At 41.6% G+C, this 13316-nt stretch overlaps 1 protein-coding gene across 1 annotated transcript in view; it reads right to left on the reverse strand.

Annotated features, from left to right (window-relative positions):
• Window positions 1-11784, reverse strand: part of Mael (maelstrom spermatogenic transposon silencer) — a 30256-nt gene extending 18472 nt beyond the window's left edge. The window contains exons 1-5 of the mRNA XM_042258513.2: window positions 11433-11784; window positions 11126-11218; window positions 9659-9758; window positions 7668-7823; window positions 6200-6241 (exon numbers count right to left, since the gene is read on the reverse strand). Coding sequence (XP_042114447.2) covers window positions 6200-6241; window positions 7668-7823; window positions 9659-9758; window positions 11126-11218; window positions 11433-11564 — 523 coding nt within the window. The 5' untranslated portion in view covers window positions 11565-11784. The remainder of the gene's footprint in view (window positions 1-6199; window positions 6242-7667; window positions 7824-9658; window positions 9759-11125; window positions 11219-11432) is intronic.
• Window positions 11785-13316: the final 1532 nt, after the last annotated feature.

Raw genomic sequence — 13316 nt, forward strand, 5'->3', positions numbered from 1 at the left:
ATTTTTAAAAATGAGAATGGGGCTAGAGAGATGGTTCAGTAGTTAGAAGCACTGGCTGCTTTTCCAGAGGACCCAGGCTCATCATCCATACAGTGCCTAGTAACCATTTGTAACTCCAGTTCCAGGGGACCCAGCCCCTACTTCAGGCCTCAATGGATACCCATACATATTAAAAATAATAATCCTTTTTTTAAAGACAATATGAAGAACTCCATACCTCCAGGAAATAAAAAGGACCAAGCAATTCAGATGAACCCTCCCACAACAAAATAAGTGACCTTGAAGATATTGGCAGCACAAATATGTCCAGCAGTTAAGACTTACTGATATAAGAGCAGGAAGTTAGGAAATTTTAAAGGCTAGTTTTAGATCACTTGTCAATTCTAGAAACAGCTAAATGGTTGAGCAAAGTGCTTTTAGAACCTATGATTACAATTTCTAAGTCTACTAAGTGCCTCAAAAAAGCAAATATACCTCTGTGACTAAGTTACTCTGAAATTTCTTCTTTTCAAACACTCTGAAAAAGCAGGTACAGAGACAGAAGGAGAACCAAAATGAAATTCACAGAAAGGTATCCAAAAGTTTCTTTGGTGTGGAAGTTACTAGGCACAGATTTAAAAAGAAAAAAAACTATGTTCACATTTGAACAAAATTCACATCAAATTATGAATTTTGGCATAAAATTGCAAACTATAAAAAAGATGAAGAAGTTCAGCTTTGCATAATGATAGAGGAAAGCTCACTAAGTAGAATGTCTACTTCAAAGTGCTACAGAGAACAATGCAGTGAGGACTTAGGAGTCTGGAATCTTGGAAAAGAATAAATACCAGAAAGCTGAGGAAGGAAAGATTTAAAGGCTCAGACACTAGACACATTTCTTAGCCAACTCATTAAAAATTTTAAATATTTTCTGTTACTACTACATAAATAAGTGGTGGCGCACGCCTTTAATCCCAGCACTCGGGAGGCAGAGGCAGGCGGATCTCTGTGAGTTCGAGGCCAGCCTGGGCTATCAAGTGAGTTCCAGGAAAGGCACAAAGCTACACAAGAGAAACCCTGTCTCAAAAAACCAAAAAAAAAAAAAAAAAAACCCCAAAAAAATGTCAAGCATAGTGGTGCATACTGTTAGTCTCAGCACTTGGGAAGTTGAGGCAGAAGAACAGAAACTCAAGGGCATCTCTACACAGAGAGTCTGAGGCCAGACTGGGTTACAAGAGACCCTATATAAAAATATTAATCAAATCTATTTTCTGAATTCCACCACTTAATGCTACAAATTCTATGTATAATCATTTGGCGGTAATCTGTCTATCTCTCTTTTCATTAAAGAACTGAGATGGCTTAGTCCTTGTAAAGTTCAAAGCATAATTTAAATTACCTCAATCCCTGACCATGCGTTAAGGTAATCTTAGATGCCTCATGACTCCAGTTTTCCACCAGACACAACCATAAACATTCTCTGGATAAGAATAATATGATAACTCACACACACAATGCATGGGACGTGTGTATCTAATAAACATGATAACCAAGAAACTATGAAAACAGAGCAACAAAGATAATTGTAATAGGATTCCTAACACAAGACTATAAAATAACTAGGCCTCTTCTGTTCAAAGAAATACTTACTTATACTTTCTGCACATCCAGAAACCAAATTTAAAAGTAATGAAAACATATCACCCAGCCCATTTTCCCTCATCTTTCATTATAGCAAATAACCTTGACAACCAAATCAGACAATGTCAACAGCAACATAAATGCAGACCCTAAGACAATCATGAGCAAGCCAAACTCAACAATTAGCAGACTTATGGTTACCATGTTGAGTTTGTTCTAGAGTGCAAAAATAGTTTAACATTGGTAAATCACCATACAAATAAAATATTGGAGATTTCAAAAGAGCATCTTTATTAAAACATTCAACTGTCATCCATAATCAAGTTGGAAACAGAAGAAAGTTCTTCACTCTGATAAAGTGTGCAGGGCAAAAATAAGGGCAGTCAGGGAAGAGGAAATTACAGCAAATAACCTATTGGTGAAAAACTGGAAACTAGAGATCCAAGTCTGTAAGACGAATTGCTAAACGGTCTTATTAATAAAAAATACCCGAAGCCAGATATTGGGGTGAAAACTGAGAGGTCAGAGGAACAGGACAAACCACAGCCAACCTCACCTTACCAACTCCTCAGCCTCCAGAGAGCGCTACTTCCTGTATACTCACGCCTATATCCTTTCTGTGCCCTGCCATCTCACCTCCTCTCTCCACCCAGCTACATCACTTCTTCTTTCTGCCCAGCTCTATCACTTCCTGTCTGTCTGTACAGACCTCCAGACCTCTATGGTTAACTAGTGCTGGGAATTAAAGGCATGTGCCACCACACCTGGCTCTGTTCCCAGTGTGGCCTTGAATTCGCAGAGATCTGGATGAATCTCTGCCTCCTGAATGCTAGGATTAAAAGCATGTGGTACCATTGCCTAACTTCTTTGTTTAATATAGTGGCTGATTTTTTCCTCTGATCTCCATGCAAGCTTTATTTAGTAGAGCACAAATATCACTACACAAGCCTTCATACAACACAAACCAAGTAAACAACCAGAAGACACAATTCAAAACATAGCACTTACAAGACAACAAAAAGGTAGCATGGTGATATAGGCACTCAGGAGGCAGAGGCATGAGGACTGCCCCAAATATGATGAAAGCCTGTTCTAAATAAGAAATTCTAGGCCAGCCAAGGTGATACCCCCATCTCAAAAAATAAAATGAACAAAAGCTATTAAGATCAACAATAACTTTATTAAAGAAAGTATAGACCTGAAGAAACAAGTTGTTCCATGTTCACAGATGGAAAGGCAACATTATGAAGGTTATCTATTTTCTCCAAAACAACCTAAATATTTACAGGTGGTCCCAAATCTATCAACAAGGATTTTTGGTAAAGTATGAAAAACTGATTCCAAATTGTGGATGAAAACTGGAGTCAAAAATAGCTATGATATTAAAGAACAAGGTCAGGGGAGCTTTCTAAAGATTTTCAAACTATTATGCTTAATTAAGAATATGATAGTCAAGCTACCCTCCTCCCCCTCAAAAAAAACAACAACAAAAAAAACCAAAAAAAAACAAAACCAAAATCCTGGTAGATGAATAAAGAAACCAAGTACAAGTATGATCTGACCTAACAGATACTACATATCAGGGGAAAACAGGTTATTAAATGAATGATGCCAAGACAACTGCTGTCTTCAGGAGAAACCAATGAAATGAAATTGTCATCTCATAGCATACACAAGTCAATTCCAGCTGGAATAAGCATCAGATACAAAAAAAAATAAACTTTGCAAATTTTAGAAGAAAACAGGAGACTTCCCTTCAGGTAGCCAAGAGCTCTTAAGACACAAAGATTCACAGTTAAAAAAAATTGTCTGACTTGCTAAATGAAAGCCCAACACTTGTGCTTATTCAAAGGCCCCACACAGGGCTAGAGATGTAGCTCAGTATATTACAGAACTGATAGAGTACTTGCTTGGCATGCACAAGACCTAGGGTTCAGTACCCAGTACTCAAACTTAAGAGACCTCATATAGAGTGAGCAACCCAAGGCTCAAGCTGAGAGAACCATTTTCACATAATGTAAGAATTAACAGTTAAGTTCTATAATAAACACATATATGTAAGAAAAATAAGTAGAAAATGAGTAAAAGATAATGTACTTAAAATATAAATACATGTGTATAAAATAAAAAAAACTTATACATAGTAAAATTATTCAGAAAAGATAATGACTAACACAAAATTCAGAACCCTTCTCTGGTACAGAACCAGGGAGGGGAGGGGAGGGGAGGGGATGGAAGGGGAGGAGAGGAGAGGAGAAGGGGAGGAGAAGGGGAGGGAGAGGAGAGAGGGAAAGGGAGGGAGAGAGGGAGGGAGGGAAGCGGGAGGGAGAGACTGCCAGTGGTGCTGGCAGTGTGCTGTTTTCAGCTGACTGGTGGGTATACTGCTGTTCATTAATATTCCACGGAGTAAGTCAGTGCTACAGTCTTTGTATTTAATACATTTGAAAAGCCAATGGACCTTTCATATAGAAAGCTGCAATCAGGATTCAAAGCTTTGCTTCTTTTAAAGCAGAACTTCTCTAAAGAAAAACCATTAACCAGTGAAATGAACAGAAGTCGAGCTCTTCTGGCTCAAGTGAGGAAGGAGAGTCAAGACCTCTTAGTCCCAAAGCTTACATAGAAGCTTGAAGCACCTCTTTGTGAGGAACCTAAGTGGGAAAGGAGTCACCACCGGATTCCATAATAAAATGTCTTTCAATCCTGAAATTCTTCACTACTCTAATATGATAAACGATAATGTCCACCCATGCAGCAGTCACTTGATTTCACAGTACCTGAAACATCATGCAGCACAATGTCTTTGAGAGGTATTTGTTTACTTAGGGAGGAGGTACATGGGGTCCTGGGGCCCGAACTCAGGTCATCAGGTTTGGTGGCAAGCACTTGTACCCACTGAGCCATCTCACGAGCTCTGAGAAATCTCTGTGCATGCCCGCTGGCTACTGCTTCAACAGAGCACATCAATTTGTCAGTTTGGCTTGGTATACTAGTCTACGAACCCTGGTCTTCTCCAAATCAGTGCAATTACATTAGCACGGGCATTTTTAGGTACTATGTCAACACAGCTGTCACTCTAACCATCATTTATCTTACTTAATTGGCAGATTTCCCAGGGCTATTTAATTGGCAACTTAAGACATGCCTAAATTGGCAAGCTCCAAACATTTAAAGTTGTCTGAATGAGAAACACTGTCCTGTTTCAATTAGCTGGAATAATAAATTAAGAAGTCATTCCCAGCTGTGGATGCAGCTCAACAGGAGGGCCTTTGCCTAGCTGAACAAGGACTTGCCTAGGTTTGATCCTCAGCATGAGACAAAAGAAATATTTCTGGCCTATAGTAAGTTATAGATAGGATAAGACAGCTTTTAAGGAAGGAAGGATACTTTGTGTTCATTTGCTTAATGAGAAAATACTGCAAAAACATGCAATAAAATATTTAAAGATTTTATCAGCATCAAGCTAGCAAAGAAATGGTAAGCCAGTGATATTCAACAAGTGAGTGACACACAGCAGGAAGACAATGCATTCACTCAAATGATCAACCAACCAAAATCATCTTTTCAAGTGCAAACATGAAACTAGGTTTCATAAAATTTGTGTTTGGGAATTTTTGTTTGTTGAGTTTTGAGAAAGTCTTGCCCTGTGGCACAGCCTGGCAATGAACTCTATAGCCCATGCTACAAACTGTGGCTGATTCTCCTACCTTAAGTCTTCCAAACTCTAGAATTAGAAGCACGAGCTAACTGTACCTGGCTCCATTTCTGGTTCTTAAAAGATTTACCTCTGATCTGCACACGTGCATGGTGCATCATAAAAGTTACAATATGCCTGATACAGTAGGCCTGACAAACATTTCTAATACTTCTAATAGGCTAGTTGGCCACATTTTTAAGTTAAATTCTACATGCAGGAATTAAATGGTCCCTTAAGAAATATATTGAATTAATCTCAATTTAATATAAAACTATCATGATTTTCATTTCAATCAAATAGGAAACATCTGAAAATTCTTTCTGTAAGAGTTTAGTTCCAGTCTTAGGTAAATTTAGTCATAGTCAAGTTTTTTGGTTACAAAATACTTAAATCCTGATTTCTTCACCCCAAACTCAAAACTGTTCCACTCTGAACTCTTTATTTTTGAAGCATGAATTCTAAAAAAAAAATAGACATTGTTCATAAACGGGTCTAAGTTTAGAGAATCTGAAACTTCCCATGATTTTCCATAGTGCCTGGCCACTATACCAACAGCTGACCTTAGAACTCCATGGATATGTAGCAATAGGAAAATAAAATCTTACTTCCTTAGAATGAAAAGAGTTCATCCATACACACAAGTCAGTCAAGTTGTAAAAGTTTGGGGCTGGGGGTCCACTCTGTGGCAGGCAGAGTAGCTAGCTGGCATGTGGGAGGCCCCAGTTTACCCCCAGTAGCAGGAGAGTGCATGTGTAGGTCTGAGTCTGTTTAAAGATCATTCCACCTGCATCCCCTGCAGCTTACATCTTCTAAGTTAAGAGTCAGTCTTCATGGGGCTGCACACACTTATCCCAGTCCCTCTTATCCCAGTTCCTTTATACTTACTTGCAGCCTGGCAATGGAATCGAAATCCTCGTGGAATTTCACCTACAACACAAAGTATTTTATTGAGAAGCAGAAATCTGGAAGTTCTCTTATTTGTGCTACAGTAATACTTCATATAACAATCAAGTTTCAATGTGGGTAACCTTTATTATTTTAAAATACAAGATTAAAACTTCACAGTGTCCTTCTTTGCTGTCGTTTCCTTTTGTCTTGGTGGCTGTTTAAATCAAAGGCATGATGACTAGAATAATTTTTACTTATTTACCAAAACACTTTTCACAGCAAGTTGCTGCTCGCAGGGAAATTATATTAGAGAAAGAATATTCATGCAGAAGGACCTCCAGCTAGGGGTCCATGAAGGGCTTTAGGGGTGGTGAAGCCCTTTATACTGCAAGAACATACTGATTTTTCAGAATGAAGGAAAAAATCTTAAAATTTTATCTTTTCAGTGTTTCATAATACACACACACCACGAATATGTAAAAAAGGTATGACTTGTCCTAAGCATCAATGTCCACAAGCATAAGATAATTAGCTTTGCTGTCTTTTGAGAATGAAGATGTCCAAATTAATTTTAGAGTTCTCTCCTATCTTGATACACTTCCCTGTTTGACTTCAAGGATATGGTGGTTTCCTTAACTGCTCTCTGTCCTCTAGGGAAATGAACTGATCAGACATTTTTATAATTATCTGCTTTTTGTTTTTTATTTATTTTTTTTGAGACAGGGTATCAATGTAGCCTAATCTTCTTGCCTCAGCCTTCTGAATGAGTGCTGGGATCACAGGCTTGAGTCTCCCCTGGGCTACTTTGCTTTTCAGTGGGGATAGAACAGCGGGAAGGAGATGGCTAAGGATGTTTAGAGAGCTGGGATACCTCCATACTGTTTCAATAGTTTCTATAGACACTTTACAAATGATCTAACTGGTTCAGGAAAAGGTTTTCTCAAGGTTACAAAGCTGTATCAGCTTCAAACTAAAAATTACTAAGATGAAGAATGGGAAATGGAAAGAAAAGAACAAGGCATAAAACAGAAAAATTCCAGAATGTAAGGCCATGGGGAAACAAACAGGCTGTGCATTTCTGAGGTGCTCTATCCCCTGAATTCTAATGTTTACTGAAGAAAAGCTTCAATCAACCAGCCACAACACCTAGTTCCTAGTAGTTTGGCACTTGGGTAGTATGTCTATGTACATTTTAAGAACACAGCTGTACTTCAGCTTTTAAGAAAATGACTACTACTAAATGAAGTCAGTTTAAAAAATCATACACTTCCTTTAATCCCAGCACTCGGGAGGCAGAGGCAGGCAGATCTCTGTGAGTTCGAGGCCAGCCTGGTCTCCAAAGCGAGTCCCAGGAAAGGCACAAAGCTACACAGAGAAACCCTGTCTCAAAAAAAAAAAAAAAAAAAAAAAAAAAAAAAAAAAAAAAAAAAAACCAAAAAAAAAAAAAATCATACAGGCTGCTTACCTGGATGGATAAAGCTGTGGAAATCTGCTATAATACCTTCCTGGAGGGAGTATTTAACACAGCCAATTTCACAAGGGAGGAAGCGCTGTTCACAATGAGGAGGTAGCTCACCATGGCTAAAAATGTTCAGAAAATAAAAAATGCCTCCAAGAAGAGCTGAAAAACAAAGCAAAACAAAAACTCAAGACTGTTAGAACTACTTTTGTACAGGTATATGTTCCTGTATTTCTTAGTGAATTATAAAAGAGAAAACTCAATTACACCAAGTAAAAATTTTACAATCACATTTATCAAGAATTTAAGAAGTAACCATTCTTTATATAAAGCAACAAAATTATTCAGTCTTGCCTCTACATAATTCAGCTGTAGAGTAGCACTGAATTTCAGCAATGACATAATAAAAGTTGTGACATACATGATACAAATAGAAAGGCTTGGGAAATAAAGTTAAGCAGAACAAGTGAAGTAAAACTAGCTATGGAAAATTTAGTTCTCTACTTTTATACTTTTGCCAATATACACAGGACCACCTATAATAGCAGAGAACTATGTGGGAGTAGTACTGTCTACTGAAGACTAAAAAGTTTAGGTTAAAAGTTTGTGTTAAAGGCAGAACACAATAGAAGCAGCCAGGAGCCGGGCAGTGGTGGCGCACGCCTTTAATCTCAGCACTCGGGTGGCAGAGGCAGGTGGATCTCTGTGAGTTCAAGGCCAGCCTGGTCTCCAAAGCGAGTTCCAGGAAAGGCGCAAAGCTACACAGAGAAACCCTGTCTCGAAACATCCCCCCCCCCCAAAAAAAAAAAGCAGCCAGGAGCAGCAGCAAAGGCCTTTATTAGCTATGTTTTCTTATAGAGTAGTGCAGTAATTCATCCTTGCTTCATGCCTGCCCCCCCCAGGATATTGTAAAATTCTTTATTCCTTTTTTTTTTTTTTTTTTTTTTTTTTGAGACAGAGTTTCTCTGTGTAGCCCTGGCTGTCCTGGAACTCACTCTGTAGACAGGCTGGCCTCCAACTCACAGTTATCCTCCTCCTGCCTCTGTCTCCTGGGATTAAAGGCATGTGCCACCACGCCTGGCCAAAATTTTTTTTATTTTTAATTGGCAGATAATAACAGCACATCTTTATGGGTTATCATGGAGATTCAATAAATTTATAAATTGTGAGATGATTAAATCAAGCTGGTTAGCATATCTATCAATCATCACTCTCTTTTTTTTTTTGTTTTTTTTGTTTTTTTTGTTTTTTTTCGAGACAGGGTTTCTCTGTGTAGCTTTGCGCTTTTCCTGGAACTCACTTGGTAGCCCAGGGTGGCCTCGAACTCACAGAGATCCGCCTGGCTCTGCCTCCCGAGTGCTGGGATTAAAGGCGTGCGCCACCACCGCCCGGCTCAATCATCATTCTCTTATTCTTGTTCAAAATTTAAAATCTACTCTCTGACCAGGCTGTGTAATAGGTCAAAAGCCTAATTCTTCCTACTTACCTATATAACCTAAGTGTGGGAGCTACAAAGAAGAACTATGTTTAATAATGTACGAAGTGGCAGAAACCAAGAGAGACTGTTACAAAAAACTTTTCATATTATTTCAACAAATGCAAATTAGTTCACCCTGCTTAACACTAGTGCTATAATATTTAAATCCTTATAGTCAGTTATTTTGAAATATTAGATCAAAATGAATAAAACATATTTTGGCAGTGGGATGCACAGGTATGTCCTTGAGTGAGGTGGTCAAAGGTCAATCTCTAGTGTCATTCCATGTTTGTTTGAGGTAGGACTTGAGGCTTGCCCAGTTAGGCTAGGCTGGTTAGTCATCCTACCATTCCCCCCTCCCCAGCACCATCATGCCTCACTTTTTATATGGGTGCTGTTCCTCAGGCTTGCACAGCAAATACTTTACTGACCAAGCCATCTTCCCCCACCACAAGAAGACACATTTTTATTGCCCAATATGCCATCCAAATTCAAGCATAACGTTTTAGTAATACTCTACCTTGATCACTTTTTATAGATAAATTTGACATATCAGGGGGAGAAACACTTGGTTTTGGTACAAGCATGCCTGGTCTCCTCAGTGGCGTAGATATGAATTTCTGAAAGAGAATTGCCAGTCAGATACTTTTAAACAGAGCTACGTCTGGATACTTTACTGCACATATTTAATAAAGTAACTTCAAAACAGCCTGTGGACTGCTCCTGCATTCTCTCACCATCAGTGAAAACAAATGCATTTATCAGTAAAAGGAGCAGTCCATGGCAGACAAGAGCCAGTCTGTAAAGACTATGACTAAGAAGGCGAGTGGTAAACAAACAACTATAGTGCAGAGTCATTTGTGCACCACTGATCACCTCATTTCCCCGAGGCACTTACAACCAAATGCCGGGCTAGGGGCCAAAGGATTATTTCTGAAAGAAAATCAACCTAAACCTCCAATCCTGTAATATTGTTTGGTTTTCAATTCAAAGTAAAAACCAGAGCACAATGTGCCTCCAACAGTCACAACACACACACACACACACACACACACACACACACACACACACACACACACAGAGACAATACTTAAGTTCTGAGGAGAAAATTTTTAAAGTTATTTTTATTTTATTTTTTATGTATACGGGTGTTTGCCTGTGTGTGTGTGTGTGTGTGTGTGTGTGTGTGTGCGCACGCGCGCGCAGCTCCAGTGGAGGCCAGAGGAGGGCATCAGAATCGCCTGGAACTGGAGTTACAGATGATGGTGAGCCACCATGTGGGTGCTGGGACTCGAACCTGGGTCCTTTGTAAGAGTTAGCCATTGCTCCTAATTACTAAGTCATTTCTAGCCCCTTGAGGAGAAATGTCTTATAAGAAATTATAATGACAAGAAAAATCAAAGTTCACAAGCACAGAACATCACATATCCACCTGACTTAAGGCACCAACTTAAAAATCTACCATATTAAAAAAATAATAATTCACCAAACTTTTGAGTTTCAACCCAATGCCAACAGCCGAAGAATGAAAGTTCAGTGTGTACAGACAGAAGAGAACACCACGAGGGAGAAGAAAAAGAACTCCATTAATTACCTTGTACTTTCTGAACAGAAATGAGCAGGAAAACAAGGTCTATTTAGTACTTCACTACCCCACTGCGCAGGAATTTGCTTAACTTTCCTGTCCGCAGGATCTACAGATGTTAACTTAGGTCCTCCAAGTCTTGTTATTCAAATTATTTAAAGGTCTAGGAGTCGTTTAAAAATGAAGCTCAACTATTTCTAAGTACGCCGAAGTGTTTTAAAAGCCGTCTAACCGTTAAGAACGGAAAGGGACTCCGGGAGGCTATTTAGTGTAAGCCCTAAACACCATGTGACCTGGGGTTTCTGCACGGTCTGGAAGCTTCCCCGCGGTTCTCGGGCTCCACCGCGGCTGGGAGCCCCGGGGCGGGCGGGCGAGCGGGCAGGACGGGGGCTCCCCACTTACCTGCTTCTCTGAAGGCCCCGAATCCTTTCCCTGGGCTGCTCTCCATTCTCGAGCCATTTCTGAGTATTTCTCCTTCTCATCCTCCCTGAGGAGCTTGGGGAGACAAGAGAGGGAGGCGGTGAGGCGTCCGTTCCACGCCCCGGTTCTGGAAGGTTCTGTCGGTTGGTCCGGCGCAGGGGAAGGGCCCCCCCCCCCGGCCCGTCCCCTCCCTCCCTCCCTCCCTCCCTCCCTCCACGGACGGCCCGCAGCCCGGGTCCCCCCCCCCTCCGCGCCCTCCCCGCTGCCCAACTGCCCGCGGCCGCCTCACCGCCCAGTCGGCCGAGCAGTAGGGGATGGCGTCCGCCACTCGGGCCACCGGCAGGCCTCGCCGGCGCAGTTCGGGAATCTTCTCCTGCACGAAGAAATAGTAGGCATTGCGGCTGGCCCTGCGGTTGGGCATGGCGTCGTCGGGCCTCGACGCCCTCCAGAGACACAGCAAGCAGCCGGCGCCCTCGCCGGGCTCCCGCCCTTAGTAACCGAGCTGGGCGCCTGCGCGCGCGCTCCTGCCCGGCGCCTGGCCAATCAGGGCGCAGCGCGCAGCCGCGTTGGGCTCCCCCCGTTGGTGGGGGGAGCAGAAAAACAGCCTGAAACGGGAAGGTTCCACCGCGTGCGCGGAGGCCGAGGGGGCGGGGAGGAGGGAGGAGTCGGGCGCAGGTGGGGAGCGTTGCGATTGGCTGGCTGGCGTGCCTGGTAGGCGGGGATTGTCACGTGGAAGGCCCGGCGCCTTTTCTGTGTATTGTTGCGTAGTGTGTCCAGTTGGTAGGCGGAGGACTCGCGGGTGCTGTCGGTTCCCAAGTGTTTGACGGCGAGAAATAGCGAGTGTGTGCAAAGCACAGAGGGGAAAGGTGGGCTCACTAGGGTGTTTTCAAGACGGCAACAACAAACACAACGTATTCGAAAACCTTCTGTTATTTGTTAGCATTTGGGGAGCTGAGGATGGAACCAGAGCCTCCCAACAAGCGAGGAGACCACTGAGCTATGTTCCCAACCCTTACCTCAATTTTTAAAGTGCAGTATACAGTTAGGCATAAGAAAGTAACACAAGCTGGGCATGGTGGTGCACGCCTTTAATCCCAGCACTCGGAAGGCAGAGAGGCAGGTGGATCTCTGTGAGTTCGAGGCCAGCCTGGTCTATAGAGCGAGTTCCAGGACAGAGAAACCCTGTTTTGAAAAAACAAAACAAAACAAAAAAACCAACAAAACAACAACAAACAAAACCACAAGAGCTGAGATTTCAAATAATGTCCGTAAATAAAGTTTTATAGGCTTTCTCATAAGGGCTGAGTAATTTCTTTTTCATCAATTTTATTATGAGGTGGCATTTTGGGAGTTATTATGAAGTGTTTTTTCTCATCTTGTGTACCTAGTTACTGCTGACTCAAGGTTGAGCCTGTGTATTTAGTAATACTGAGTTCTCACACTGGTTCAAATTAGTGCTTGCTAATTCACTTGGGTTTTCTCCTATTTCTCAACGAAATTCCTTTGTCTATTCAGTTTACTAAGTCTGTGTATAAGTAGAGTATGTTTTTTTAGAAAAGGCAGTTCAAACTTCATTTAAAAAATTACACCTTTTCAGATAACCACATTTTATTATTGGTTTGTTTGTTTACTTTTACATCCTGTCGGCAGGCAATTTCCCCTCTCTCCTCTCCTCCCAGTCTCTCCTTACCCCCCACTTTCTGTTTCTATTCAGAAAGGGAAGGCCTCCCATGGATATCAACAAAACATGGTATATCAAGTTGCAGTTATGACTAAGCACCTCCCCTCATATTAAGGCTGGACAAGGCAATCCAGTAGGAGGAAAAGGGCCCCCAAAGCTGGCAAAAGAGTCAGAGACAGCCCCTGCTCCCACTGTTAGGAGTCCCACAAGAAGACCAAGCTACACAACTGTAACACATATGCAGAGGACTAGTTTGGCCCCATGCAGGCTCCCTGGTTGTCGGCTCAGTCTCTGTGAGCCCCTGTGAACCCAGGTTAATTGATTCTGTGGGTTTTCTTGTGTTGTTGACCCCTCTGGGCTCCTACAATTCTTCCCTCTCTTTAACAGGATTCCCTGAGCTCCTCCTAATGCTTGGCTGCGGTCTCTGTGTCTGTTTTCATCCGTCAGTAGCTGGATGAAGCCTCTCTGATGACAACTGGGCTAGGCACCGAT

Source organism: Peromyscus maniculatus, chromosome 11 (genome assembly GCF_049852395.1).
Source record: "Peromyscus maniculatus bairdii isolate BWxNUB_F1_BW_parent chromosome 11, HU_Pman_BW_mat_3.1, whole genome shotgun sequence".
In the NCBI taxonomy this organism is placed as follows: Eukaryota; Metazoa; Chordata; class Mammalia; order Rodentia; family Cricetidae; genus Peromyscus; species Peromyscus maniculatus.